Source organism: Amphiprion ocellaris, chromosome 11, assembly GCF_022539595.1.
Source record: "Amphiprion ocellaris isolate individual 3 ecotype Okinawa chromosome 11, ASM2253959v1, whole genome shotgun sequence".
In the NCBI taxonomy this organism is placed as follows: Eukaryota; Metazoa; Chordata; class Actinopteri; family Pomacentridae; genus Amphiprion; species Amphiprion ocellaris.
In genome coordinates, this window is record NC_072776.1 from 24,465,008 (window position 1) to 24,492,919 (window position 27,912).

The window sequence follows — 27,912 nt, forward strand, 5'->3', positions numbered from 1 at the left end:
GGCTTTCTTATCTTTCCAGTTAACTAAAATAGTTTTTTGGCAATGGCGATAGCTGCAAGTGTGGGTTGGATATGAATGTCTGGAAGGGCTGTTTGCGTTAGATCACCAATTAGGCAAACGTTCGGGGAATGTGGAATCCCGCAGTCCAAAATATTGGAGAGTTTCTGCGTGATTGTTACCCAGAATTGATAGACGGGTGTACAAAGCCACAGAGCGTGAAAGTAAGTGTCGTCATGTTTTGGGTGCATTGCGTACATGTGTCTGAGCGTGAGAAGCCCATTTTATACAGTTTATATTGCGTTATATGCTTCTGTGAAGCACCTTAAATTGGATCAATTGTAAGTTGGTGTTTTTAGTCATTTTAAATGTGTTTTCACAGATTTGGGTCCAAAAATCAGAGTCAAAAGATTTGGATACGTCTTTTTCCCATTTTTGAGTTGGTAGGTGTATAGAGTGTGTCTTTGAGAGTAAACTATAAATTTTTGAGAGATTCTTCTTATTTCTTGGAGAGAGTTTCACAATGTAGTCGACAAATTCAGGTGGCTGTAAATCCGTTGGCTGTAAAGTAGTCTGAAGCGATGGAATTCTACTTGTAATAGTCTTCTTTACCTGTAGGTACTGAAGAAAATTTCCATTTCTTATTTCAAATGTTTGGAATAAGTTTATATATGTCCTAAATGTGTTATCATCCAGAAGGTGATGGAGGTGAGTGACTCCTCTCTCTGCCCATGTGCTGAAATAAAGAGCTATTTTGTTGTTTGCAAAATCAGGGTTGTGCCAGATTGGGGAGAGTATACTGGGTTTTAATTGGGAGCCTGTGATTTCCAGTGCTTTCCACCAAGCAGACAAGGTGGAAGCGATCATAGGGTTCTTGAAGCAGGAGTGATGTTTAAGGGCAGAAGTGATAAAGGGAAGGTCAGAGATTTTGATCTGGTTACAATCTAACTGTTCTAGTTCCAGCCAGGAGTTATATTCTTCATGAGGATGTATCCATTTGGTGAGATATTGTATTTGGTTGGATAAATAATAATACATGAAGTTGGGAGCCTCCAGTCCCCCTTCGGATTTATTCTTCTGGAGGGTAGTCAACTGATTTTAGCCTTTTTATTCTTTGAGTAGAATTTACCAATAGCGGAGTCTAATGATTGGAACCACTTTGATGTGGGTTTAAATGGAATCATGGAGAAAAGATAGTTGATTTTAGGTAATATTTTCATTTTGACTGTAGCTATTCGTCCCAAAAGGGAGATGGGGAGGTTGTTCCAACGCCTCAGATCATCACAGACTTTGTCCAAAAGTGGAGTGAAGTTCAGGTGAACTAATTCTGAGAGTTTGGAGGAAATATTTATGCCCAGATATCTGATGTTGCCAGTAGGAAAAGAATAATGCGAGTTTTGGGCTGCGGGCTTCCACGAGTTTTCTGTTAAAGGTAATATAATTGATTTTGACCAGTTGACGGAGTAGTCTGAAAGACGCGAGAAGGTTGTGATGAGGTTAAATACTTCCTTTACTGAAGTTTTGGGTTCTTGTAGATAAAGTAAAATGTCATCTGCGTATAGGTTAATTTTATGTTCAGACTCCAGAGCGCAGATACCTTTGATATCGGTGTTCTGACGTACAGCTGTTGCTAATGGTTCGATAAAGATCGCAAACAATAAGGGAGAGAGTGGGCATCCCTGTCTCGTTCCCCTTTGCAGACTGAAGCTTTGTGAAGTGATCCCATTAGTGGTGACTGTAGCCTTGGGTGAGTTGTACAGAGCTGATACCCACTGGATAAATGATTCTCCGAAGCCAAATTTGTGGAGCACAGCAAAGAGAAAGGACCAATTAACTTTGTCAAAGGCTTTTTCTGCGTCCAGTGACATAACAATAGCTTCTTTGTTGTGGCGTTGCGTCAAAGAGATTAGATTTAGAAGTCTTCTGATGTTGTTGGTGGAGTGTCGGCCATTTATAAATCCTGTTTGATCGCTGTGAATTATTGATGGGATGATTTTCTCCAGCCTAGAGGCGAGAGCTTTTGAGATAATTTTGATGTCGGTGTTGATTAGTGACAGAGGTCGATAGCTAGAGGGAAGCGTAGGATCTTTGTCTGGTTTCAATAATAATTTAATTGCAGCTGTATTCATGTGCGGACTGATATAACCATTATTTTTAATCTCTGTCACTGTCCTGAAGAAAAGGGGTGCTAACATTGACCAAAAATGTTTAAGAAATTCAGCAGGGAAACCATCAGGACCAGGTGCCTTGCCTGCTGGCATACTGTCTAATGCACATTGTAATTCTTTCATAGTCAATGGAGCATCTAATATGTCTCTGTAATTTGACGTTAGTTTGGGCATGTTTAAATTGTTGAGAAAATTATGTATATCTTCTATGTTTGGGTTAACTGCTGCTGAGTATAAACTCTGGTAATAATTATAGAAGGTCTGGTTGATTTCCTGAGGTGACTGAGTATACTTTCCTGAGGGATCCTGAATTGCTGTTATGAAGGATTTTTCTTTATTGCGCTGGAGTTGGTTCGCCAGAAATTTTCCTGATTTATTATTGTGTTCGAAATCATTATATCTTAGTTGTAATAAAAACTCTGTTTTCTTGGATAGGATATTATCGAGGTTTAGTTTTGCATTTTGTAGTTCGGACCATAATTGATCACTTGGGTTTATTGCATAATTCTCTGTAAGTTGTTTAATTTTTTCTTCAATTTCTTTCTCTGTTTGTAGATCTTTTTTTTTCTTGTATGAGGAGTATGATATTATTTTACCTCTGATTACGGCCTTTCCAGTTTCCCAAAGCAAAGATGGGGGTAAGTCATTAGAGTCATTGTTTTTTAGAAAGTCTGCCCACTCACTCCTTATTACTCGATCAAATTCTGGGTCTTTGAGTAGAGAGATGTTGAGGCGCCAAGTCTGAGGAGGTTTAGGGATGGAATCTGTTTGCAGGCTGAGTGATATTGGTGCGTGGTCGCTGATAATGATTGGGTGGATTTTAGTGGTACCTTTATGTGTGATAGAGTTATTTAAGAGGAAAAAGTCAATTCTTGAAAATGTTTTGTGTACCGCAGAGAAAAACGTATAGTCCCTCTTTGTAGGGTTTTTGAGTCTCCAGACGTCGTCTAGTCCGAAATCTTTCATATAGTCATGTATGACTTTAACTGATTGTGACTGTTTTACGTGTATTGGACTATTAGATCGATCTACTGAAGGGTTTAAAACTATGTTGAAGTCACCACCGATAATAGTTATTGAGTTAGCAGATAGCTGCACAGTGGCGTAGTGGTTAGCACTTTCGCCTTGCAGCAAGAAGGTCCCTGGTTCGCGTCCCGGCTTTCCCGGGATCTTTCTGCATGGAGTTTGCATGTTCTCCCTGTGCATGCGTGGGTTCTCTCCAGGTACTCCGGCTTCCTCCCACAGTCCAAAAATATGCTGAGGTTAATTGATTATTCTAAATTGCCCGTAGGTGTGAATGTGAGAGTGCTTGTTTGTCTTTGTATGTGGCCCTGCGACAGACTGGCGACCTGTCCAGGGTGTCCCCTGCCTTCGCCCGAGTTAGCTGGGATAGGCTCCAGCACCCCCCGCGACCCTAGTGAGGATTAAGCGGTGTATAGATAATGGATGGATGGAGTTAGCAGATAAGTCTGCTAAGTGAGAGAAAACAGTGTGAAAGAAGGCTGGATCATCATTATTCGGAGCATAGAGGTTTACAATAGAAAATAATTTATTAAAGATTGTTGCCTGGATAATAATATATCTGCCCTCTGAGTCTGTTACTGTACTGTTTAAAGTGAATGGTACTCTCTTATGGACTAGAATGGAGACCCCTCTTTGTCTGCTGTTATAACAAGATGAAAAGATGATACTATAATTCGAGTCTGATAAACATTTTTCTTCCGACTGTAGTAAATGTGTTTCTTGAAGGAGCAAAATATCTGCTTTTAATTTAGAGACATAGTCCATGATTTTAACTCTTTTTGTTTGTGAGCGTATGCCATGAACATTCCAGGCTACAATATTAAACTTGAACATAGAGAGAGAAGATGTTCTGTCACTGAGTATGTAGCAATATAATATAACATCTGTGTGTGTCCTTGTGAGCTGTCTGTTGCTGTCTGTGAGCTGTGGGTGTTGGAGAGAGATGTATAGCAGTGGGGAGTGTAGGTTAGGAGAGTGAGACATTTACATCTGTGAGGTTTTTTTTTTAATAACATTTTCTAACATAAATGACTAAGTGATATATTAAACGTTTAAGCCATTTTTTTTTTTTTTTTTTTTAAGAAGAGCCAGGTGGTAATGGAGGGTTCCCGAAATAGCTGCCCATCTATGTATAGTTTGTCCACAACCAGTGCAGTCCGTTTACCTTTCTGTCTGTGTTCTTTCATGATGGGGTATAATACTTTGCGCCTCTCGTTGATTTCCCTGGGAAACTGGTCGTTCATTCCGAACGACGTGCCTTTCAGCTCCCGTCCTTTGCTTCTTACGAGCACTTTCTGCTGGAAGTGCTCGAACTTTGCAATGATGGGACGGTGTCGGTTTCCTCCTCGGGGTCCGAGCCGGTGGACGCGGTGGAAAGTGATGTTTTTCACCGTTTCCGCAGGGATTTTGAGCGCCGACACCATGAAGTTTTTAACAAGGGTCTCTGGGTTATCCGGTGTGGACTCAGGGATACCAGGTTGTCCCGCATGCTCCTCGACTGGATGTCCAGGACGGTCTCCCTCAGGGTTTTGTTTTCTTTTTTAAGTGTATTCACCTCTGAAGTGACCGCTGTCAGCGTGGACCGGAGTTCGGTGTTGTCCCTCTGCAGATCCTCTATCTGCTGGTGGGTGAACTCCAGGCTTGCTTTCAGGTCTTTTATCTCCTGGTGAAGCAAGCTAAGGATATCGAGCTTCTTATTAATTGACTCGAGAACACTTACCTGGATATCCGTGACCTCCAAGTCTTGTGTGTCCGTCGAGGAGTCTGCCTTCTTCCTCTTGCTCGGGTTGGCGTCTTCCATCGTGCACCGGACGAAGTAGTCGTCAATAAAGTTCTCAAGGTCCTCCACTGTGAGCACTACCGTTTCCGATCTTGAGCAGGCTATTTAGTTAGGTTGTTGTTTTATTTATTTATTTATTTTTAATACAAATACTTCGAGATAACGGCGATTTGTTTACTTCTCATCTAGCAGCTGGGAGCCGCCATGTTGAATTTCGTCACTCTCACTGAATCTCGCGATCTCACAGCATCTCGCGATCCCCCGGGCAATGTTTGAGATTTAATGAAAATATTTCTGTACTATCAACTTTTATACAGACAAAGAATTGACATGTTGCATTGAGAGGTTCTGGTTGTGTTTTTTGTTTTTGTTTTGCTTTTTGCAAACAAAACTAGCCTACCACTTAATGGTATCTTTAGATTAGTTTAAGTTATGGTAACAGAAGATACCTTTAAATTGCATTCTGAAACTGCACTTTTGCGTTGCATAAAAAAACATTTTTACTAGCGGATGGTTGGGTTTTTCTAATCGCAGAAAGACATTACATATGAACCTAGCCTAACTTTGCTTAGTTAGCAAGCCCTTGTTATATACTACATATCCAGTTCAGGTATGTCTACTAGCTTCCCTGGCTAATGTAATTCAGTAAATTAATATTTAAGTGTTAGGTAAGTAATGTCTTCACTTGTAAAAGATGTCACATTTGTTTTATATAATGTTACCTCATCTCGCGGGGGTGAGTTGCTGTCACAAGCGATGCAGTTCAAGTAGTTCACGATCATGTTCAAGAGTTATGGGAAATGGAGTGCGAGTTGGACGGATGGATTAGTGCAGTATCAGCAGTAATGCAAGTGTTGTACTTGCTTGTCTTGGTGAAGACAGAGCTGAGCAGGAAGGGAAAGCTGTCTGTTTACCAGCTGATCTATGCTCCGACTCTTAACTGTAGTCATGAACTCTGGGCCGTGACCGGAAGAATGAGATTGGAGGGACATCTAAAATGCCCTCCTTGGCCTGCTGCTACCACAACTCAACGACAGTTAAGCAGAAGAAAATTAATGAGCGGATCGATGGCCAGTTAGATCTTTCCTCTGCTAATAGCCATCTCCATTGTTACCATCCACAAGAATTACTCCCTGACAAAAAGTTTATTTAATCTTTATTGAGATATATCTCACTGATGGCCTGGTTTATAACTTGCTTGGAGTTGAAGGTACAGAGAAAGATCAAATCTGCCGTTTGATTAGCTTAGATTAGATTACTAATAGCACAGACTTCCATCCAAATGCTGATTGTTGATTGGCAGGTTATTCCTGTTGCCAACTTTTCTTTCTGTTTGAGATAATGCCACTTTTCTGTATTTGTAGGCGCATGGAGCTGTCAGTTTTATTTTTTATATTAATTTGACATGTGACCTAAATGCTTTTTTATGTTAATTTAGCTTAAGAAATTCTCCACAAACACTCAGGCACTGCACCTAAGCCTTTCTGTGGCGGGAAAAACCCTGATATACACAAACGAGCCTTATTTGTGTGCTTGTATCCGACATTCTCTTTGTGCTCTAAACTCATCTGCTTCTGTTAATTAACCATAATGAAGTCCATGTGAATCCAATAAGTTAGCTGTTGACCCTGCTGGCCTTGGCGCACCTTGTTATGCTGATGTCGATCTCCGAAAGTTTCTTCTGAAATGATCTTCATGGCCTGCCAGCACAGGCCTCTCCAGGCTCAGAATCCCTAATGAGTCCAGACGAAGGCGATTAATATTAATGGGTTGTCACAACACCAAATCACATCCAATTTTATTGCAAATTTCAGTGAGGCAGTGGATGGATTTGTTAAGGTCACTTGCAGAGGGGAGGCAGCTGTGAGGAAGCTGAAAAATTAGCTAAAAAAAATTAATCAGGAAATGAGGCGCTGCAATTAAAATTGTTCACACACACATACAGACACACACACACAAACCAGCCCTTCCTGCTCCCCTATTCTTCTGAAGGAGGCAGCAGAAGGACTGGATGTGTTGTACCTGTAAATTATTGTCCTGAAAGGAAATCTGTAAAAGAAACTGGACCATTTCATTCTGGTGGAGAAGAGAAAGCTTTTTTTTCACTCAACAGTCCATTTTTCTTCAGGAAGTTTTTAGAATTCAAAAAATCTCCATGGACCATTTACACAACATTGAGGAAACATTTCAATTTCTCATTCACTATTTCTGTTTCTGTATGTGTCAACTCCCCTGATGTTACAGTCGTTAGTTTTTGTGTTCTGAAGCCTGTTTGTCCAGGGAGTGTGTGTTTGTGTGCATGTGTGTGTGCATGCATGTGTGTGTGTCTGACCGTGTGTTTTCCCTCCTCTCTGCAGTCATTCTCCCTGCATCTGGTTTTGATAAGGACCAACACTGTGGAGGTAAGTGGATTAATAGCTGCCTCCTCTTCATCTCTGTGTGCATGTACTGTTTTATTCCCCTTTATGATTCCACAGATGTCCGTCCATGATGTGTGTTTTCATGCATTATGTGTGCATTTTCATGTCTATTATTTTGTTCTGTGTAAATTTCTTACAGCAGGTCATTAGGAAGAAGAAAAATATTTTTGCTTCATGTGCCGAGAAACAAGCATAAAAGCAGGCATATATAAACTGAAGACTTTTTTTAATGACCTCAGAATTACAATACAAGCCACTACAGCTGTCCTCGAAAAAGCAGATAACACAAAGGACAACACAAGCTACAAATGACTGCAAGACCTAAATGAGGACAAAAAGTTCAACAGTAGTCTATGTAGTACTTTGGCGTCTTCTCAGAGAGATATGTTTGAACTTCAGAGAACTCTGATAGTGTCCTTGTACAGCCTCAACAGTTTCTGTTTACTCAGACGCATTGTTCAGCAGAGTAAGGCCTTGATACATCCTTGGGGACACAAGGACAGCTGAGGACATCACAAACACTATTATACAATTAGATTATTAGACTTTCTAGTCTGCTTGGAGAACTCCGCCTCATACATGCGCAGTAACCTGCATCCTACGTATTCTGCACATGCACAATATTGGTCTTGTAGCATAGTGATAAGTGTACACTTGTGTATATTGTAAAATACCATGCAAGGACTTAGTGGAACCATCTTCTTCTCATTATTTTAACAGAAACATATATTTAATTCATTTCAGGTTTGTTTAACTTAACTTTTTTACTCCACTAAGAGTGGATATGGGGGATAGTGGGAGGAAGAGATGGTCAATCTGGCATATACTATGTATCTAAATATGCTAATTGGACAAATAACAATCTTTCTTCAAGCTTGCTGACTACACCTTTAAGTCTAACATGATTTGAGCTGAGCAAACTTCTCAGAGTTTACTCATTAAATTTCTAGAGAAACATCAGCATATTAGCAGAATTTCCAGCTTGCATTTTTTCCAGAGTTACATTCCTCCAGAGACCCCTCAGTCTTATAGTTAAATACAAACCTTGTACACTTAAAATTTAACAAAGACACTGGGAGCAGCCTTGCATGCTGTCTTTGAACTAACTCTGGCACAAAATAGCTCCAGCAGGAGCTGCCACAGCTCCAAGTTCTCAGTGTTAAATGGGGGACAAAACTACTTTAGGGAGGGATCTCTTAATGGTCTGCATGAACAGCAGAAATTATTACAGTAAGTAAAAGCTGTTTCTGTGTTAATGAGGACACCTGGCTATTGTTTCAGGGCAGATTTAAAAATCTATGAGGCTATTCTTTAACCATTAGGCCTTGAAACACCACTACCTATTTGAAATCTGTCTCAGTCTAGTTCAGTCACACCACCAAACAAAAGTGGGGATAAATATGGGATCTATAAAAAAGAAATTGGTGTGGGAAGACTTTTTCTCTCCAAATTGAATGGGATAATGTATGCTGAACCTTTACTAACACTTTGTCATCTTCATTTCCCAGCATTCACCTCCATCCACCTAATCGCCACTGGTGTTTCCTGTTTCCTTGGGGCGGGGCTACTGTCCTTCCTGATCTACGTCTACTGTCAACGCTTCCACAAGCCTTCACAAGAGTCCGCCATCATTCACCCCACCACCCCAAACCACCTCAATTACAAGGGCAACACCACGCCAAAGAATGAGAAGTACACACCAATGGAGTTTAAGGTATGTGATCCAGAAATAAATAATATGCAAACAATGAAAATACCATTTACTTGGTGTTACTCAAATGCACAAACACACACACACAATGTAAATGTTGAAGATTCAAGGGCAAAGTGTGTGAGTCATGTTTTATTTAGAGCCTTTATTCATTCATTCATCTCAATATTGTGCTAACCACAGAAGATGAATTACTGTTCATTTTTATTCCTCCTTGCTCTTACACAGAACCTACACTGAAGGCTTTAAGTCATTCTACCGCACATAAACCAAGTCCTTATGAATGGGACTCATTAGCTTTCTGAAGCATTAGTCAGCGCTCGACCTCCCACTGTCATCGGTCTGCTGTGCATTCACATTTACAGCAAGTCAAGAAACTATTTTCATTACAAATTCATAGACTTTTAGAGTAAGTTTGTCTTCTATTTTCAACGACTTCTGTTACAGGTTTTCCCCAAGATTTCTGGAGAGTTCAGGCGCTGTGTCAATGCAGTGGGTTAGCTTTTTTGAGACTATCTTTAAACTTTATCATCTGTGATAGCCGATTCCCACCCTGTTAATCATGAATTTATATCCTCTGTCCAGGTTAAACAGGGTTGATCAAACCCTATTAATGTGATTAACTCTAGAAGACCCATTATAGATGGACCAAGAACACTCCCTAGCCCAGCAACATTAAGACTACAAAAAACCCCTGCAAACTCTCCATTCAAAGATTCAATATCTGAACACGCAATTGTCTCATCCTCTAACATGTGATGACCTCTATATGATGTGCAAATTCCTACCATACATGTGCTAGCTCAAAGTTTACTTTACACAGATTATTTTAATTTCATTGTACATTGTGTGTGTATAATGACAATAAAAAGCATTCTATTCTATTGAAATTGACTATTTCGCATTCATACTTCACAAAAGTCGCAAATAATGAGCTAGATCACGTCCATTTTTCTTTTTTAAATAAGCTGTTCTGCTCTACTTTTCTTCTGTAGAACCTCCTTATATCCATCCATTCCCTGCCTCCAATCGTTGCCACATAGGTGCAATTTTTGGTTTTAAAATATGCTCATTTTGTGTGTAAGTACTTCCACTTCAAAGTCAAGTAGGAATACTTTGTGTTCAAACACTCACTCAGTTTGTAACCTATAAGAGTAGTTGGATAATTGGTACTGGTGCTACAGAGCTTCTTATCAAAGAGCACAGACTCACTAAATGATGTATACTCGAGATAAAAGAGACATTAACATGATTCCAGATGGTTGTTTGCTGAAACTACCACTATGGTAGTGGTAGTTTCTGAAACACCCAAAGACGGAAGATGAGAATTGCCTCCTTTTAAGTTGCAACCTTTATGAATAAACCTATTGACTTTCACTATGTACTGCTTTAAAATGCACAGCCCCAACTATCTCTGCACGGGGCAGCAATGACAGCTGTACCAAGAATGACAGTATATCAAGCTAAATTAGTTTTAAAATTAATCAACTTATAAAGTGAAAACAACTCAAACAGAACACTTAAGCTGAAAAACTGTTTGAATACAAAAGACAAAAAATTCATAGCCTCTGACTGCACTTTGACTGTACTAGCAACTGCTTCATATTGAGTCAATTAAGGCGTTCAATGGAATGCAGAGGCACACTGCAGACAGAGCTCACATAATTAGCATTTAGTGTAAATATTAACTATCTACATTCACTTGCAGCCCCGGCACACACTCTTGTCCCTGCACTGATGCTCACATGTCATCTCAACAGCTGCAAAGAGGGACAGATAATATCTCTTAAAACCAGCATGGTTTGGCTGTATTATTATGTACGAAATGAAAATAAGGTTTTATCTAGACTGTTTCACAATAAACTGACATAGAACCAACTCGACCAGCGCAAAGTGTAACCACATTCAGTGCAGACATGTGGATGTTAACCTGCAAGCTTATTTGAAACATTTGTTAGCTTTTATTTAGTGATGACATTTTTGGTTTTTTGGATAATGCGCCAAGCTAGGATGAAGTACCACAAAAGTCAGCAGCGTTTAAAATATAATTGGGTTATTTAAGACTATGATTAACGGTTTAAAATGGCTCTTAAATCCACAATGTTTTTTTGGACAATGTTTTACCTTACCATTAAAACTGTGCTCAAATTGACAAAAATTTAATTTCTGTTTAATCAACTGTGAAAGTCATTAGGAATATCACAAATCTACATTAATTAAATCTTATCAGATTTCATAAATGATAAATTAATGATAAATTACTGTTAAATAGCAGTGTATTGGCCAAACAAATTCCCAAACAGTCTACTGTTTACCTCAGTTATGAAAGCAGAGGTTAGAATTGGTATCACAATGTCACAACTCTCTTCTTCCGAAACCTAAAGCTATTTTTGATTTGAATACAACCTTTGTCCTGACAGCAGCCAAAGTGTGCAGACAGAGATTTCTTGTAAGCCTTTCCCAACACCCGGACAATCAAAGATCCTACCAAAGCAAGGCAGACACGTGCCGAACCACAGTTCCCGTCGCTGTGCATTTGATCACGTCGGCCTCCTGATACTTATTGTCCTCGCTGTTATTGTTGTGGCCGTGGTGCTGACAGCCATCGTGGTGTTGAGAGACTGAACTCATTAGCTTTAATGACCAGAGGGGGTGGCCAGACTCTGCTGGATGCGCAGCCGATGTCGCTGTGTAGCACTACAGCACTGTTTATGCAGTAGGGTCCCTCTCCTTCAGGCCAATTTATGCTGCCCAGTGTTGTGTATTTCACAGACTCTAACCTGATTATCTTCCTGCTTTGGTCTCCAGAGCTGTTCAGATGGATTACATTAGTCTAATGCTTCCCCTGGAAAGTGTTTCACTTTATGTTCGGCTTTTACCAGAGATTCAGCAATTGCATTAGACTTCTTTTTATTTAAGAGAGTTCCAATGAATTCCCACCATCCCATATATTAAGAGAATTGAGTATGCCTGACAACATCTAAATTAAATTTGTTAAACTGGTTTGCTTTGGTTATGAATATACTTACACACACAAGCAATAACTTCAAGGCTACTGGAGGCATTTAAGTCACCTGCAAGTATATGTTACATGTACCTCTTACAAAATGTAGAACTCACTGTCCACACTACAAAAAAGTCTCAGTCTTATATATTCTAACGAATACTCAAAACTTTCTCTGAAAATAACTGTACATTTTTTGTCCTTGTCTACTCATTTAAGGGATTTTCCAAAAGTGTCTCTCTGATAATATGAGAGGCACGTTTTCTGCATTAAAATTAAATAAACATTAGTAAGAAAAAAAACAAAAAACTACCCAATGAGAATCAAGTAAAAGTATTTTATTGCTTTAGCAGTTTACTATTTTGGGGAATTACAACTTCACTTTCTTGCTGAGTTAGGGTTAGAAGAAGAGTTAGAAGATAAGATCACTTGCATATACAATAAATACAACACTTAGGTTAGCCTAAAGACACGGCATAAAGACTGGGAAAAGAGGAAACAGTAGCTCTAGAGCTCTTAGAGTCTCTGTTTGATGTCTGGTAAACTGTTATTGAAAACTTTTCCAAAATTACAATTACACAAAAAGATTTTTGCAGCGCAGATATATATTTCAGGAATACTACATAAAATAGAGCATTTATTTTTTTATTTTTATATATATATATATATATATATATATATATATATATATATATATATATATATATATATATATATATATATATATATATACACATTAGGGCTGGGACTTTAATTTCGCTTAATACATTACATTACAGTGGAAAATAATGCGTTAAAAATAACGCAATTAATTGCAGCCTCCTCAGTTCCCTCATTTCTAGCACACTCTGATGAACACTCCAGCCCAGTAGGTGGCGGTAATGAACCTAAAGTCTGTCTGTAGCCGTGAAAAAGAAGCACAGGAAGCACTGAGTGAAGTCAGGCACTGGTGAACAGTGAAGGAATAAGAGATTTTTTTTTTTTTTAATTAATTGAAGTATGTACAGTTCAAGACAGTTCACAGAATTGTAACATACATCTTGAGAGAACAAGTGGAGAACAGTTTTTTTCTTTCTTTTTTAAAATTAGGCACACTAAGGCAAGGTATTACACTTATTTAGTTAAAAAAGCAAGGATCTTTTAATACTATTATATAATACTGAGGATTTCCTGTTTATATCACAAGCAAATTTTAAAGACTTGAAATACTCTGAGAAATAGTTTAGAAATACAGCAAAAATAGGAGTGGAGCTTCTCCATTTACAGGTATGAATAAAAAATTTACCCATTACAATAACAAAATTAAGTGTCTGAAATTGTCAAGTCCAAATTGTCCATATAATAGATGACATCATTCAAAATAAAAGGGGGTACATTTGGAATTTGTAATGATATCCAACCATGTATAGCAGTCCAGAAGTCCATAGCATGTTGACAGTTGAAAAATAGATGTTCAATTGTCTTTTTCAGCTGAGCAAAAAGTACAGAGTTCTTCCAGTTCAAAATGGAAACGCTTGTGTAGAAAATCAGAAACAGGATATATACCAGAAATAATTTTAAAATGTGTCTCTTTCATTTTAGGCGTGACAGGATATGACAGATAGAAAATAAAAGTTTTTTTTTTTTTTTTTTAAAAGAACTTTTTAAATCTTGTCGAGTATTACAATTGAAATTGCAAAAGTTTAATTGGTTCAATGTCCGACTAACCCATTTATTATTACATTTCTTATCCAACAGATTGATGTGGTCAATGGCTAGTGATGTCAGGCATGTTTTGATTGGTGAATAAAGTAACATTTTGAATCATTCTAAGTAACGGTGTAGGTATAGCCTTGCATACTTTCTCATACCTTTTACAAGTGACTTTAATTCTAAATCTACTGACAAAGTTTTCATAGGATAACAGATGACCATCCGATTGCATCAAGTCAAGTAAGAAACATACACCATTTTCATACCAGTCTGATTTGAATAAAGATTTCCTATTGATAGTGATTACTCTATTATTCCACAACACTGTGTTGTGGGGAGTGAAGTTATGAGTAAAAAGCAATTTCCCAAATTGAAGCGCTTGCCTATGAAATGGGGATATCTTTAAAGGTAGTTTGGAGAGGTCAAAGTCACACCTAAGAAGAAAATCTAAACCTCCAACTTTATTAAATAGCTTATTTGGAATGTGGTACCATAAAGAGTCAGATAAGGACAAACATTCTTTCAGCCATTTAACTCTGAACGCAGCAATAATGGATTCAAAGTTTAATGCTTTTAAACCTCCATTTTCATAATCTTTTACCAGTTGACTTTTTCGAATATAATGAGTTTTATTCCTCCAAATGAAATTAAAAATGATGGAGTTGGATGTCTGTATTGTTTTATTAGAAGTAAAGATTGAGTGGCAGGGGTAAGTGAGTCTCGAGAGACCTTCTGCTTTAGATAGTAATATACGCCCCAAAATTGACAGATCTCTACTCAGCCAATGATTAAAAACTTTTTTAACATCATTCAATCTAGGTAAAATGTTTGCATTTTCCCTTTCAGCACCGTTTTTTGTGATTATCAATCCAAGGTATTTAACTTCATTTTTAACTGGAATGCTTTCAATATTTTTTAGATTACAATGATGTACAGGCAAAATCTCACATTTATGTAAATTTAAAGTTAGTCCAGATGCTTTTGAAAACACATTTATTTTGTTAACAGCTAAAGGAATCATATGTTCATTCTTAAGAAATGAGGCTGTATCATCAGCAAATTGACTAATGATAATTTTTTTATCAAAAATATTTATACCCTCAATATCCATTGAGTTTTTGAGAAGGATAGCCAAAGGCTCCGCTGCCATAATGAATAATATAGGACTAATTGGGCAGCCCTGGCGTATGCCTCTATTTACTGAAAAGCTATCAGAAGGACCTTGACTGAGGGCAACACTACTATTTATGTCTTTATACAACATCTGAACAACACTACAAAATTTAGGTCCAAAGCCAAAGGTTTTAAGTGTCCTGAAAAGAAAAGGATGCTCTAAGGAGTCGAAAGCCTTGAAAAAATCAAGAAACAGAATAAGACTGTCCTGAGGGACGGCATAGTTATAATCTAGAATATCTAAAACTAAGCGTGTATGATGATGGATATGCCGACCCTTTATGAAAGCTGATTGAGTTTCATCTATTATTTGAGTTATACCCGTTTTTAAACGATTTGCATACACATGTGCTAGTATTTTGTAATCACAACAAAGAAGTGTAATTGGCCTCCAATTATCTAATAATAAAGTGTCCTTATTCGGTTTAGGTAATAGGGATATTATACCTCTTTTCATTGTTGGGGATAGCATTTGTTTGTTAATGCATTCTTTAAGGGTTTCTAAAAGCAGTTCATTTATATCATTCCAGAAAAATTTGTAAAACTCTACTGTAATCCCGTCAGGGCCAGGCGATTTACCGTCAGCCATCTGTTTAATTGCAGCATTTAGTTCATTAAGAGAAATATCAGATTCAGTTAAATTTTTAAATTGTTTGTCTATCAGAGGGATTTTATCTTTAACACAATCAAAGAAGGTTGTAATATTCTGACTCGAGAAGTTTGTTTTGTATAAAGTTTTGTAAAAATTTGTAATGTGACTATTAATATCATCTTGTTTGTCAATTAAAACACCATTGATATGTAGTTTATGTATGTTTTTCTTACTCTGTCTATTCTTTTCCAAGTTAAAGAAGTAGTTAGTATTCTTCTCTCCATCTTCAATCCATTTTGCTCTGGAGCGAACAAAAGCACCTTTGGCTTTTTCTGTGTAAAAATTATCCAATTTGGTTTGCAAATCATTTAATTCGAGATGGTTTTCTTCACTTAATTGCTGCAAACTATTTAGTGAGTTAATTTTGGAAATAATCTGAGCCTGAATTTGTTTCCTCATCTTAGCTATTGCTTTACCTTCTTCAATACTAATTTTCTTGACATTAAATTTCAGCCATTCCCACTTTCCACTAGGAGTGAGTTCAGTCATTTCTTTAATTTCAGCAATCAGAGCCTTAATTCTGTCACAGAAGTGAGAATTTTTTAAAAGGCTACTATTAAATTTCCAGTGAGAAGTTCTCGAATTTTGAGTTTCATTACTAGTTAAAATTAATAGCGTAGTGGCACAATGGTCAGTAAGGGGAGAAGGAAGAATGTTACAACTTGAGGTCACTGGTTCGAGGCTATTAGATACCAGCCAATAATCAATTCTGGAGCACTGGTAACGTTCTGCGTTGTTACTCCATGTATATTGAATCTTGTCCGGGTTTTTTATGCGCCAGATATCAACAAGGTTCAGAGGATTAGCAAAGTCTGTTATCACATAATTGAAGTAATTTTGATTGGGCAATGAAGGATATCTGTCCTTAGACTCAGTAGGAACCACATTAAAATCTCCTCCTACAATGACTTTTTCTGTTGAAAACATTTGTATCCAATCTTCAATCATATCTTTCAAATGTGCAAATAACATTTTATTTTTAGTCCTGTTATTAGATCCATATACATTGACCAAAATATATCTTATGTCATTAACTTCAACAATGAGCATTAACCAATGACCTTCACTGTCACATCTTTGATCTAAAACTTTACCCTCAAATCTGTTAAGAAAGATAGCAACTCCTGCTGAATGAGATGTACCATGTGAAAGGAAAATATCACCACTGCCCCATTGTTGTTTCCAAAAACTTAAATCATCTTTCACAGAGTGTGTCTCTTGGAAGAAAAAACAATTAACTTTAGGTTGTTCCTTGCAAAATAGAAAAATTGCCTTGCGCTTAGTGCCATTTCTTAAACCTCGAACATTTAAAGATAAAACGGATAATACCATAAACGTAGCCAAATGCGTTCAGAAACAAATGGTGGGCTCATAAAAGTACATACCTTTTTGAAAATAGTGCAAAAAATCTTGGCTTTATCTTCAAAACATTAGAACAGTCACAGCTTATCATTGTCCTTTAAGTGTGAACAGGCTCACTCTATGAAGACTTCATCTTAGTCCTTCACAATGCGGCCATCAATGACAGCATATCCATCCTTCAGATAAGCTTTGATTCCCCTCTTCTTTGCTTCTGCCACTCGAGGGTAGAGACGGAGGCGGGACTCGCGATCTTCTTTGCAAAAATCCTGCTTGAATTGGATATTCCTCTCTTTACAGATTCTTGCGTCTTTTGACATCCCCCATACCAGGTCACGCACGGTTCTCTGAGCGAACTGCATGATAATCTGCCTGGGTCGACCATTCGCTCCCTTCTTCTGGCCCAAACGATGTACTGTATCCACTGCATATTGGAGTTGCTCTTGGCTCACGGGGATAACTTCTTTTAGGATGTTAATAACTTCTCCCCTTATGTTTTCCCCTTCTTTCTCTGGTACACCGTTGTCGAAGATTTCATTTATGCTTGTATCTTGCGTGCTCCAAACACATCTCTTTCAGGGCGACGTTTTCTTCTTGAAGCACGGTAACCTTTGTTTTGAGCAGGTTCACTTCTTCGGAAAGATCTTTCACAGCAGCAGTATTGACATCGACAGATTCTTTCACTTTCAGAACAGCCTCCGTGTTTTCTTGAAATCTCCAGTCCATCGCAAGCAGTTGTTCACCTTGGGTGTCGAGTTTTCGGGACAGCTTCATAATGACAGTATAGAGGGCAGAGTTGGATACGTCGTCCTCTCCGCCGCCATGATTCCCGCTTGTCGTTGATGCTGCAGGATGGGGCTCGTTAGACGAGCTCTTTTTCTTTTTGGGGTTCGGGCTCTTAATCGGCGTGTGTTGGCGACCCGTTTGTGAAGAATCTTGGGTGTCTACCTTCAGTGTAGATTCACGTTGAAGTTCTTGCTGTTCCATCCATTCAATATCATAGTCATCACAAGCCTGTTGCAAAGCGGCTAGGCGGGAGTAACCGTGGTACTTGCTTACTAGCAAGGACGACGGTTAATGCAGATAAACAGAAATGAAGCATGCATCACTCACGCAGAAAAATGAAAAAGCTCCTAGAAAACTTGCAATGCAGAACTTAAAAGTCGACGTTTTTATATTAGCTTAACAATCGTTGCACTTTGTAAATATCAATCCAGGTTAGAAGGTTTCAAATCAAGTTAGCATCAGAGCCCACCGTAAGTTTGACGGCTCTCTACTCCGCCATGTTGGAACCAGGAATAAGAGATTGAGCTTGTTTGACAGAAAGTTTCCTTTTAAAAATCTTCCTGATGGCAGCTTGGATAAAAGCCTGGTTGTGTGCAAATTGTACAACAAAGAGTTTTCTGATCACTGCAGCACTTCAAGCCGACGGTATCACCTCAATGTAAAACATGTTGCTGTTAGCACCAGAGCTAACGTTAGCTACGAGTCATGCTAACGGCTAACGGTGTAGCCATCCCATAATAGACCACTTTTCTATACAGTGCTTGAGTTTACAGAAAGTCTTAAAATGTTGAATAAAATCGCTATAATTTCACTTAGATTTGCAGTAATCTGTGAATGTAGCAGACAGATGAAAAATGCAGATAAATAGAAATGAAGCATTTTTGTGGTTTAACTTTTTACTCCGTCGAGGCTCTGCCTCCTTGGAGGAGGAATGACCTAAACAACAAAAATATCTCTTTTAATAACTTAATTATAAAATTTTTGCTTATAAAAAAAATTACATAAATAAAAATTGATATTTCTATAAAAAAGAACCACCAAAATGACACCATTTATCAGACCCAGAAAAGATGAAAACAGAATGAATCTCTGGATTTTCAACTTTCTGAAGCTCCTTGAACTACTTATGCTGATTTTATGTGCCATACAGTGGAAAAAACAACTAAATTCAGGCTTTAAGTCATCAAAATCACTTTTTTCTATATGTCCCATTTTCCTTTTTTTAAAATAAATTTTCAATTGTAAACACGTATATGTCTATTCATTGATTCAACTGTCAACCACAATTTTAGTTGAATTGAAAAACTTCACTTATTGTGTCAAATATTGCTATTTGACAAAACTGCAATTGCGATTAATTACAAAGCCTGTAATTAATTAGATACATTTTTTAATCGCGTCCCACCACTAATACATACATATATATATATATATATATATATATATATATATATATATATATATATATATATATATATATATATATATATATATATATATTGCGGAATGTGTAGAAATGGTAGAAACTACACTTTATGATAAGAAAAATTGCACTCATTAGGGGCACCATCCTCAGCTTGCCTGAGGAAAATCTCAATTCAAGGCAAGTCTCAGACTTTGACTAAATGAAGTTGATCAGTCTCATTCTGAAAGTCGTAAACTCTGATTTCATTGACCTCCATTTCCCAAAACAAAGAAATACACTGTAGAACCGATGATAATTATACACAAACATTCATTAACTAATACTACAAACAAACAATGACATGACAACAACAGATAGTGAATAAATGCATATAAATTAACTAATGAACTGTGATCATCACTGTAAGCAGTTGGTAGAAAAGGAGATGAATTTAGAATTTGGGATTTGGAAAACCAATTAGAATTTGTAAATTCACCCATTAAGAAGAAGGAAAGTGACACTTGTGTAGCCGCTGCAGGATATGGAGCTGTGACGATCTGCTGGATGAGATGTTCAGGAACGCAGAGACAAGAAGGCACTTTGGCAGGTTTGCTTTGCAAAAGTGTGCCAAAGTAAAAACACTAACAGTCAAAGCTCATAGTTATTAAGAAAATATTTGCGCTTTTGTAGTTCTTAAAGTCTGGTTGCATTCTTCTAAGAGATCCTTTGTTACGATAACCCATTCTTACAAGAACAGTTACAAGCCCAAGTTGAATTTTCTCTAAAAGCCCAAGTTACATTCAAAAAGGTCAAAAACAAAGCCCAAACTTAAACAAAAACTAAACCCAAGAAAACTAAACTTAAACTTAAAACAACTAAAACCTTAACTAAACCAAAGTAGCATTCCAGTTACTTTCCTCTATATAGAAAGCTTTGGAGCCAAATGCAAATCAGCATCTAGCCAATCATGGATGTGTTCCTCCCAGTGGGTGGTGTTGAGCTTCACTGTCCAGGAGAGGTCAAAGGCCAAATACCTTTAAAACGTACTCTTAATCCATTTCTTAAATGTAGAAATACAATTGTTCAATATTTATGATGATCACAGATCTGAAATAACACAGAATAAATTATTAAAATGACACCAAACAATATGTTTATCTCATGTAGGTCCTGAGATAGTAATAAAATGTGTAAACATAAGAATAAACTTACAAATTGTAGACTTTAGGCTTCATGAATGCAAAATTATAACATGGTTAAACATAAAAGCATATACATTCAATACTACTAAGAAAAAGAAGATATAGAGAGTAAATATTCTCAGAGTAAAAAGTCTCTCTGTGTCTTTTATGGGGGTGTTTGTGTTTTTGTATCATGTGTGTGCATTTTCAACAAACACTTCAGGTTCCATGTGTTCTTCTTCCATACTGGTCCTGATCAACTTGGTATCAGAAACTGAGTCCAGATCGTCATTCCAACGATGGTGCATTTCCTTAATGTTCTGACTTAAATTGTTCTATTCATTCCTGTGTAGAAAGTTCTGTGTGTTAATTAGGGAGATCAGAAGGTCAGAATGCCAGTCCTGCAGAGGTGTGGTTTTCCTCACAGTTGACACTTTATGACCCTTATCAGATTCTAGTGGAGGTAGGAGGCATCCTGTTGTCTCCAAAAGTGCCATTAGTGGTCCTTTAGTAGTAAACATCCGATCAGCAGATGTTCCATTTGGAGGTGAATTTTGGGTTAGCTTTCTCCTAAAATGGTGTCTTACCAAATTTACAGCTTTGGGAGAGGGTCTTTGGATGTTTGTGTGTGTTTTGCTCCTTAGTACGCTACATATACATACATATATGTATGTATATGTAGCGTATACATACATATGTGTATGTATACGCTACATATACATACATATATGTATGTATATGTAGCGTATACATACATATATGTATGTATGTGTGTGTGTGTGTGTATGTATATATGTATATATACATATATATATACACACACACATATATACATACATACAAGATAAATTTGATTATATGTGTATAGATATATAGACATATAGATAGATATATAGATATATAGATATAGATATATAGCCTATACATATAGGCTACAGAAATGGTAGTTTAATTCTTCCCTTCTTCTGTTATTCCAGACACTGAACAAAAACAACCTGCTTCCAGATGAAAGATCCAACTTCTACCCAACACCACTCCAGCAGACGAATGTCTACACCACCACCTACTATCCCACAGCACTTGGCAAATTCGACTACCAACCCAACTCATCCCCTTCGCCGTGCAGGACCTACAACAACAGTAACAATAGCTGAGATGAGGCCCACAACAGGCTCTCCAACCCCCCTGCTCCAAACGGACATCACCCAAATGCTGTGGTGACATAACATGAACTGAAATGTCACTCAGAGCTTGGCCAGGTTCCTCTGTTCACCACCGCCCCTCTCCTTGCTCCCGTAGTCTTTTCTGCATGGTAGGGTTTGTGTTTTCAAGGGCGTTTTTCAGAACTTTCCATTGGGAGATGTGGGTTTGGACAACAATGCCTGTGTCCTGGCACAGTCATGAACTTATGCAACCAGCTGGGGGTGTGTTATTGTAAGGGCCTGACTGGATATAGCAGTGTCAACTCTCAGCTTCATGTGGGCAACTAGTGGAAAACTCTATGAGGACGAGTTATGGCTTTAGACAGATTATGACCATATCACCTCAGTGCAGGTGCTGGGTCGAGCATACACGATTCCGGAGACAAACAACAACATACTAAAAAAAATAAATTACATTTCTCTGGATCTGGGTCATCATTTTATGCCTCTTCATGACAAACTCACATCCGCAACTTTGAGTCCCTTGACAACAACAGCAGTTACAGAGAACAAACGGCACATATGGTTATGTCCTTGCCGCACAACAGAGAGCAAGAGAACAAAAGAGAAAACTCAATGAAGTCGATGATGAAATAAATTAGGGATCAATATCACTCTGGTCGTTTGGGGGGGGGGCAACAATGCACGCCCTCCATTGATGGTGTTTCACGTGACAAAAGATAAGAACTTCAAAGTTGATTAAGGTTTTGGACGGCTATTTGGAGGAGTCATAACACTCAACATCACTCAACTGGAGAGAAATACTCACTAAATCAGCTTATGATCACAGTTGCGCCTTTTGTGGACAAGGACATTTACTCGTAAAATCAAAGCAAGGAATGCTGGAGGTGTTCTGAACTGTAAAAAGCTTTGGGAATGCCGTGGGTGCCTGTATGCAATAGAGGGCAGGGCGAGATTTGTTTTCATTTCTATTTCTGTTTCATTTTTTCCAAGAACAATAAAGACTTCTGGAAGAGGATTAATTGATTCTCCAATTGATTCTCCAATGGATGCATCGATTCTACTGAGTGCTAAATAGCTCGGTGGTCATATCAAATATGGCCAGTGTGCTGAACAACTGGATTGGGTGTTCTATGACAGTAGAATAAGCTAGTAGACTGGCACTTGTTCTTTTTTTAAATGTTTGTTTTTTAAGATGATACTTCTTTCATGCTCAATCGAGCCGTAGCATAGGTGGAAATATTTTGTTAAATAAGATATAACTGATTAATTCTTTTTCTTAATTACTTTAATTTCACTGAATGAACGCATTCCTTTGTTTTGATTATCCAGCAGCTTCATAATCACTGCATCTTCAACACATGAAATCTTAACACAGAACTAAAACAATGAATTTTATTGATGTGGGTTTTTTGATTTGTTTTTTTTTTTTAAACAAAGAATGACTAATAAAAACACAAAATTGGCCCCAGCTGAGAAGAAAAAAAAAAATGCTTGCTTAGAGGTTTGCCAGTGTGAAGATCAAAATGAATGCATGTGTGTGTGGATGTGCGTACGTGCAAACACATGTACTGTCTGTATGTCTGAATGAGCAAAAGGGGAGTTGCTGTATTTTTTACAAAATTTGCTTTCATACATATGATTATGAGGTCTGTAAAGGTTTGGGTTTTTTTGTATAAGTGCATTTTTCCACACTCTTGTCACTCTAGGCATTCTACTGGTTTTTCATGTATGAGATGTTAATCATTTGTAAGTTAAAGCATCGCGCCTCTGGTTCCTGCAGAGGTGGAATGGACATTATTTATAGTCAAAGCTTGGTTTATAAAGGGCATTTTCACAGCTATATTTTATTATTATTGCCTGATCGATGAATGCTAACCCAGCGATGCTTTTCAGTTCAGCTACTGTACATGCACGGGATGAGAGCTCTATCTGTATATAAGAGCAACAGCCTTCTGCCCATTTAATATCCCTGAAGAGGATCGTGTAAATGTATCTGTATATTGTATAGCTAACACTGTTTGTTAAAAAAAAAAGCCTTATAGTTGTTGTTTTTTTGTTTTTTGTTTTTTTAAATAAAAGTGCAGCAGCTAAGTACACACCAACCATGAAGTTTGTTTGGGGACAGAGCTCCACAATGTGACTGACCGCCTGTGGCTTATGACCTTTCCCAGCTGCTCAAACATCAAATTTCCAGAGATACATGAACCCACAATGAAAAAACCTGCATACAGCACTGCTAGTGAGAGCATTGAATATTAAAAAAAAAACACAAAGAATGAGGATATGGAGTTCAAAAGATGTCATTTTGATCTAAATTTAGCTTCTATTGGCCTGGTTTGAAAACCATTCATCTGATTGGTCAGTTTTGAGCTCTGTCCCCTGCAATGTGAGGCTCTGTGCCCTTCTATGCAACTTACCAGGTGTACTGTTAGACCTGTCATGTAGACTGTAATCACTGCCTTTTAGACACTGTGAATTTTTGGTACCCTATATTTTTGTATATTGTACATTATAAAAAGGACAATAAACCTTGATGCCAACACAAAATTATGGTTAGAGGCCTGTGTGGGAGTTACAGTTGACTGATATTTATGTTATTAAACTGGAGATGTTAAAAGTGGAGTGTGGAAATCTAATACCACACACGTTTTGCCAGAAACGCTCTGCTATAGAGCAACAACATTATCCAGAGAATGATCACTTATATCATGTTTGCTGTCTGTTTATTTTGAGAAGAGAGTGTAAATTGTTGGGTAACATTATTCTATAGTATTTCGCACATCTAAATTACGACATAGAAGAAGCTACCCAGTCTATAACTATGTACACCCTACAGTACATACCAGGCCAGTAGAGCCATATTTTGAGTCAGAAACATGTCACAGATGTGTTTCCTCTCTCTCCTTCATCCCCAGAACAAATGATTGCAGTGCTGGAATCCTTCACCGTATGAGAAGAGGGGAGATGGATGACACAAACGAGCCAAGTAGTCAGGGTGTGTCCAGCAGAGTGCCCGTGGATCACTGCTGGTGCCAATGGCCTAGACATCAGTACTTTATCACTACACCACAATGATTATGCTACTGTGCAGAGAATCAAGATCAAAGCTGGAGAACAGCTACTGTCAGACAAGGCAGTGACAGACCCTAAATAAAATCTAAAACACTCTGTACATTCAGTCTTTAGCCCTCATAAATAACTGAGTGCCCTCTTTGTATTTTACACTGGAGCAACTATATCATCCATTGTCAGACGCAGTCCACTCTTTATACCCTAACACACCCAGGGTTTCACATATCCCTTCTGTACATGTCCTCATTTTGTTCAGTGCGGCCCTAGCTGCATCTCTCAATTAGAGCAGCCTCTCTGCAGTTTTATGAATGGTCGCAGTGAAAGCATTAATCAGTTGGTATTCTGCTGACAGACAGATGCAGTGATCGGCATTCTGGCGGGCAGCCAGGGGGAGGTCGCCAGGAGGAGGCCGCTCAGATAAGATGGTAGATGAGTCATGGAGGAGACAGTGGCAGGGGAGAGGGAAGGACACACGCTCGGCTTTATAATTCATCCTCTGTACGACAGTGAGGGATAACGCTGAAGAGACCGAAGGAAAATACCAGCTCTGGCTCTGTGATGATCACTGATATTAATGAGGAGTCACTAAAACAGAGATAGCAGCTATGTGAGAAATGATTCAGCATCTTCAACAAATGAAGCACTGCTCTGAGAGTCACATTCATCATGGACTAGCTTAAAAAAATGATTGGATGGAGGCCATTGTTTACAAATTTGTTAACATTTAAGGTGATGAAATAACTTCTTATTAAATTAAGTGATAATAAATATTAAAGTTCAAGAGCATTTTAAAAGAAACTGTAGGCACAGCAAGGCATAGTTCACTTATTATTATATTAGCTGTAGTTAGAAGCTTTAAATTGGTAATTGTTAGTGTTATTCATGTTTAGGATTAGCCATTAGAAAGACCTTTTAAGAGTTTTAAACTGCCAGATTAAGAAGAAATGGCTTTAATCTTCAACTAGTTTAATTAGAGCTACACATATTACCTTTCTAGAACATCCCGGACAAAATCCATTCATTAAAGCTGCATTATTTCATTTGTGGAACAAGGGGAAACACAAAAATACATCAAAACATAGCAACAATTGCATAGACCTGGAATATAGTGATGTTATCATAGGCACCATACATGCTTAAGGTACCAGAAACACTTGAATGGTGGTGGCCGGTGCAGATGTATGTCTGGACAAATTACAGACAGACAAAAGCCAGGAAGCAAACAGTGTCACAAGCTATTTTGAAGTAAAGGAGGAAAAACCTCAAACTCATCTAAGCACTTGAAAGACAGTAGGACTTGCACACTTGAGGTGCAATGAATAATTAACATACTCAGCTAAAATTTATGACCTAATTAGTTGCCAAGATGTTGTTCCATGTGTTCGTAGCACTTACCTGGGAGTGTTTTGACATGTAGACATTACAGCTCACTGAAGTCAAGTGTGGCACTATCCAATGTGAATTACAGCCTGGTGTGATTGTATAAAAAGAGGTGGTTTGGTTGCAGTCAGATACACTATAATGCTTTATCTAATATTTGTGACTCAACCAAATTTGGAAAGACGGAGTGCAGCTGGTGAGCACCTCGTTGTCAGTGCAGCCAGCCAAGTTGTCCTCTAAGTTATCACAAACTATAGGACCCAACCTGCAATCAGTCTTTTTCTAGCCTCAAAAGATGCACTTAGCCGCAGGGCTGTTACAGCCACTAGCTCATCAACACATCCACCAAGTTTTTATCATCTGTCTCTTTACCTGCCCTCTCTGTGTGCAGGTCATTCAGGATCCACATGAGAGCATATTTACACACCACTGAGTTTAATGATTTTTCAACATAATATAATAAAGCTTGGTATCTGCAACTGCAGTGTTGTGGCAGCAATTCATGTAAATCACAAAAATACACAAAGGCTATATTACAGAAGTACACAACCTTCAGTGTAATTGTCTTTATAGATTAGTTAGAATATGTCTGAAATACTCTCAAGCCAAATTTAAAAGCTAAACAAAAGCCATTACAAAATTGTGCAATTCATAATCTGATAAGTCGAATATTCATTTCAATAATCAACACGTTGTTCAACTTGAACACTGAGCAGACGTCACAGCAGTTCCAGCAAAGCTGCCAACTTTTACAGCTAAGAGACACAACACAGAGCAACTGCAAACTTAGATTTGTGATTCAGTCCACCTGATTAGTGTAAGTTGGTTTGATCTCAACTTTTTTCACAATCTGTCTATCTATACACCGCTTAATCCTCACTAGGGTCGCGGGGGGGGGGGGGGGGGGGGGGCTGGAGCCTATCCCAGCTGACTCGGGCGAAGGCAGGGGACACCCTAGACAGGTCACCAGTCTGTCGCAGGGCTACATACAAAGACAAACAATCACTCTCACATTCACACCTACGGGCAATTTAGAATGATCAATTAACCTCAGCATATTTTTGGACTGTGGGAGGAAGCCGGAGTACCCGGAGAGAACCCACGCATGCACAGGGAGAACATGCAAACTCCATGCAGAAAGATCCCGGGAAAGCCGGGACGCGAACCAGGGATCTTCTCGCTGCAAGGCAAAAGTGCTAATCACTATACCACTGTGCAGCCCCTTTCCAGGAAACATTAATGCCATTTAGGGGAACTGCTGAGGAGAAAATAAGATTGTAAGGGAGTACAGCTCCTGGAATCAAGCATTTTTTATGGCAACTCAATTTGTGAAAAAACACAATAATCAATACCAGTCAAGGTTATAGTAGTGAGACTGAACCACACAATTAAAACAACTAGCAAAAATTACCGGTAGCGCTGTAGAGTTGGTGATAATTCTGAGTTTGTCACTTTAAACAATCCTGTACATTTGTGGTCACAGAAATAGCAGAGAAAGTAGCAGCAAATCTGTCCCACCAACACAAATATTTGGCTCTTGACAAAACCTGAAGCTTTGAATTTTGTTTCTTGCATCAAAAGATTGATTTTTTTTAATATAAAGCTAGAGTAGAGAAGCCTATGAATGCAAGGCTCTAAAAATTCCCAATAAATATGACCTTGTGAGAACAAATACCGCCTTCACATAAAGGGAGCAGATGGTGTTGAAATTAAGTCTAACAAGATTACAAGATAACACAGGTAAATCGTGTAATTTAGTCTATTTGACTGGATTTGTGTCGACAACAAAGCTTTAATCCAACTATAAATCAAGCAGGCTAATTTACTATTAGCATAAGCAATTTTATTAGCTCTCAGCTTCTAATGGGATTCATGACATCTGCTGTCAAATAAGACTTCTAAAAGGGTTTGGTAAATCACTGAAGACATATAGTCCTGTGTTT

At 38.1% G+C, this 27,912-nt stretch overlaps 1 protein-coding gene across 7 annotated transcripts in view; it reads left to right on the plus strand.

The window, feature by feature from the left end:
• sema5ba (sema domain, seven thrombospondin repeats (type 1 and type 1-like), transmembrane domain (TM) and short cytoplasmic domain, (semaphorin) 5Ba) overlaps positions 1 to 22,944 on the plus strand; it is a 298,720-nt gene extending 275,776 nt beyond the window's left edge. For 4 of the 7 annotated variants that reach the window (XM_055015127.1, XM_055015130.1, XM_055015132.1 and 1 more), the window contains 3 exons: positions 7,326 to 7,370; positions 8,897 to 9,102; positions 21,329 to 22,944. In XM_055015127.1, the coding sequence (XP_054871102.1) occupies positions 7,326 to 7,370; positions 8,897 to 9,102; positions 21,329 to 21,505 (428 nt within the window). In that variant the 3' untranslated portion in view covers positions 21,506 to 22,944. Of the gene's footprint in view, positions 1 to 7,325; positions 7,371 to 8,896; positions 9,103 to 9,546; positions 9,978 to 21,328 lie in introns of those variants that run through there. The other 3 variants (XM_055015129.1, XM_055015133.1, XM_055015131.1) reach the window with 2 other exon arrangements.
• Positions 22,945 to 27,912: the final 4,968 nt, after the last annotated feature.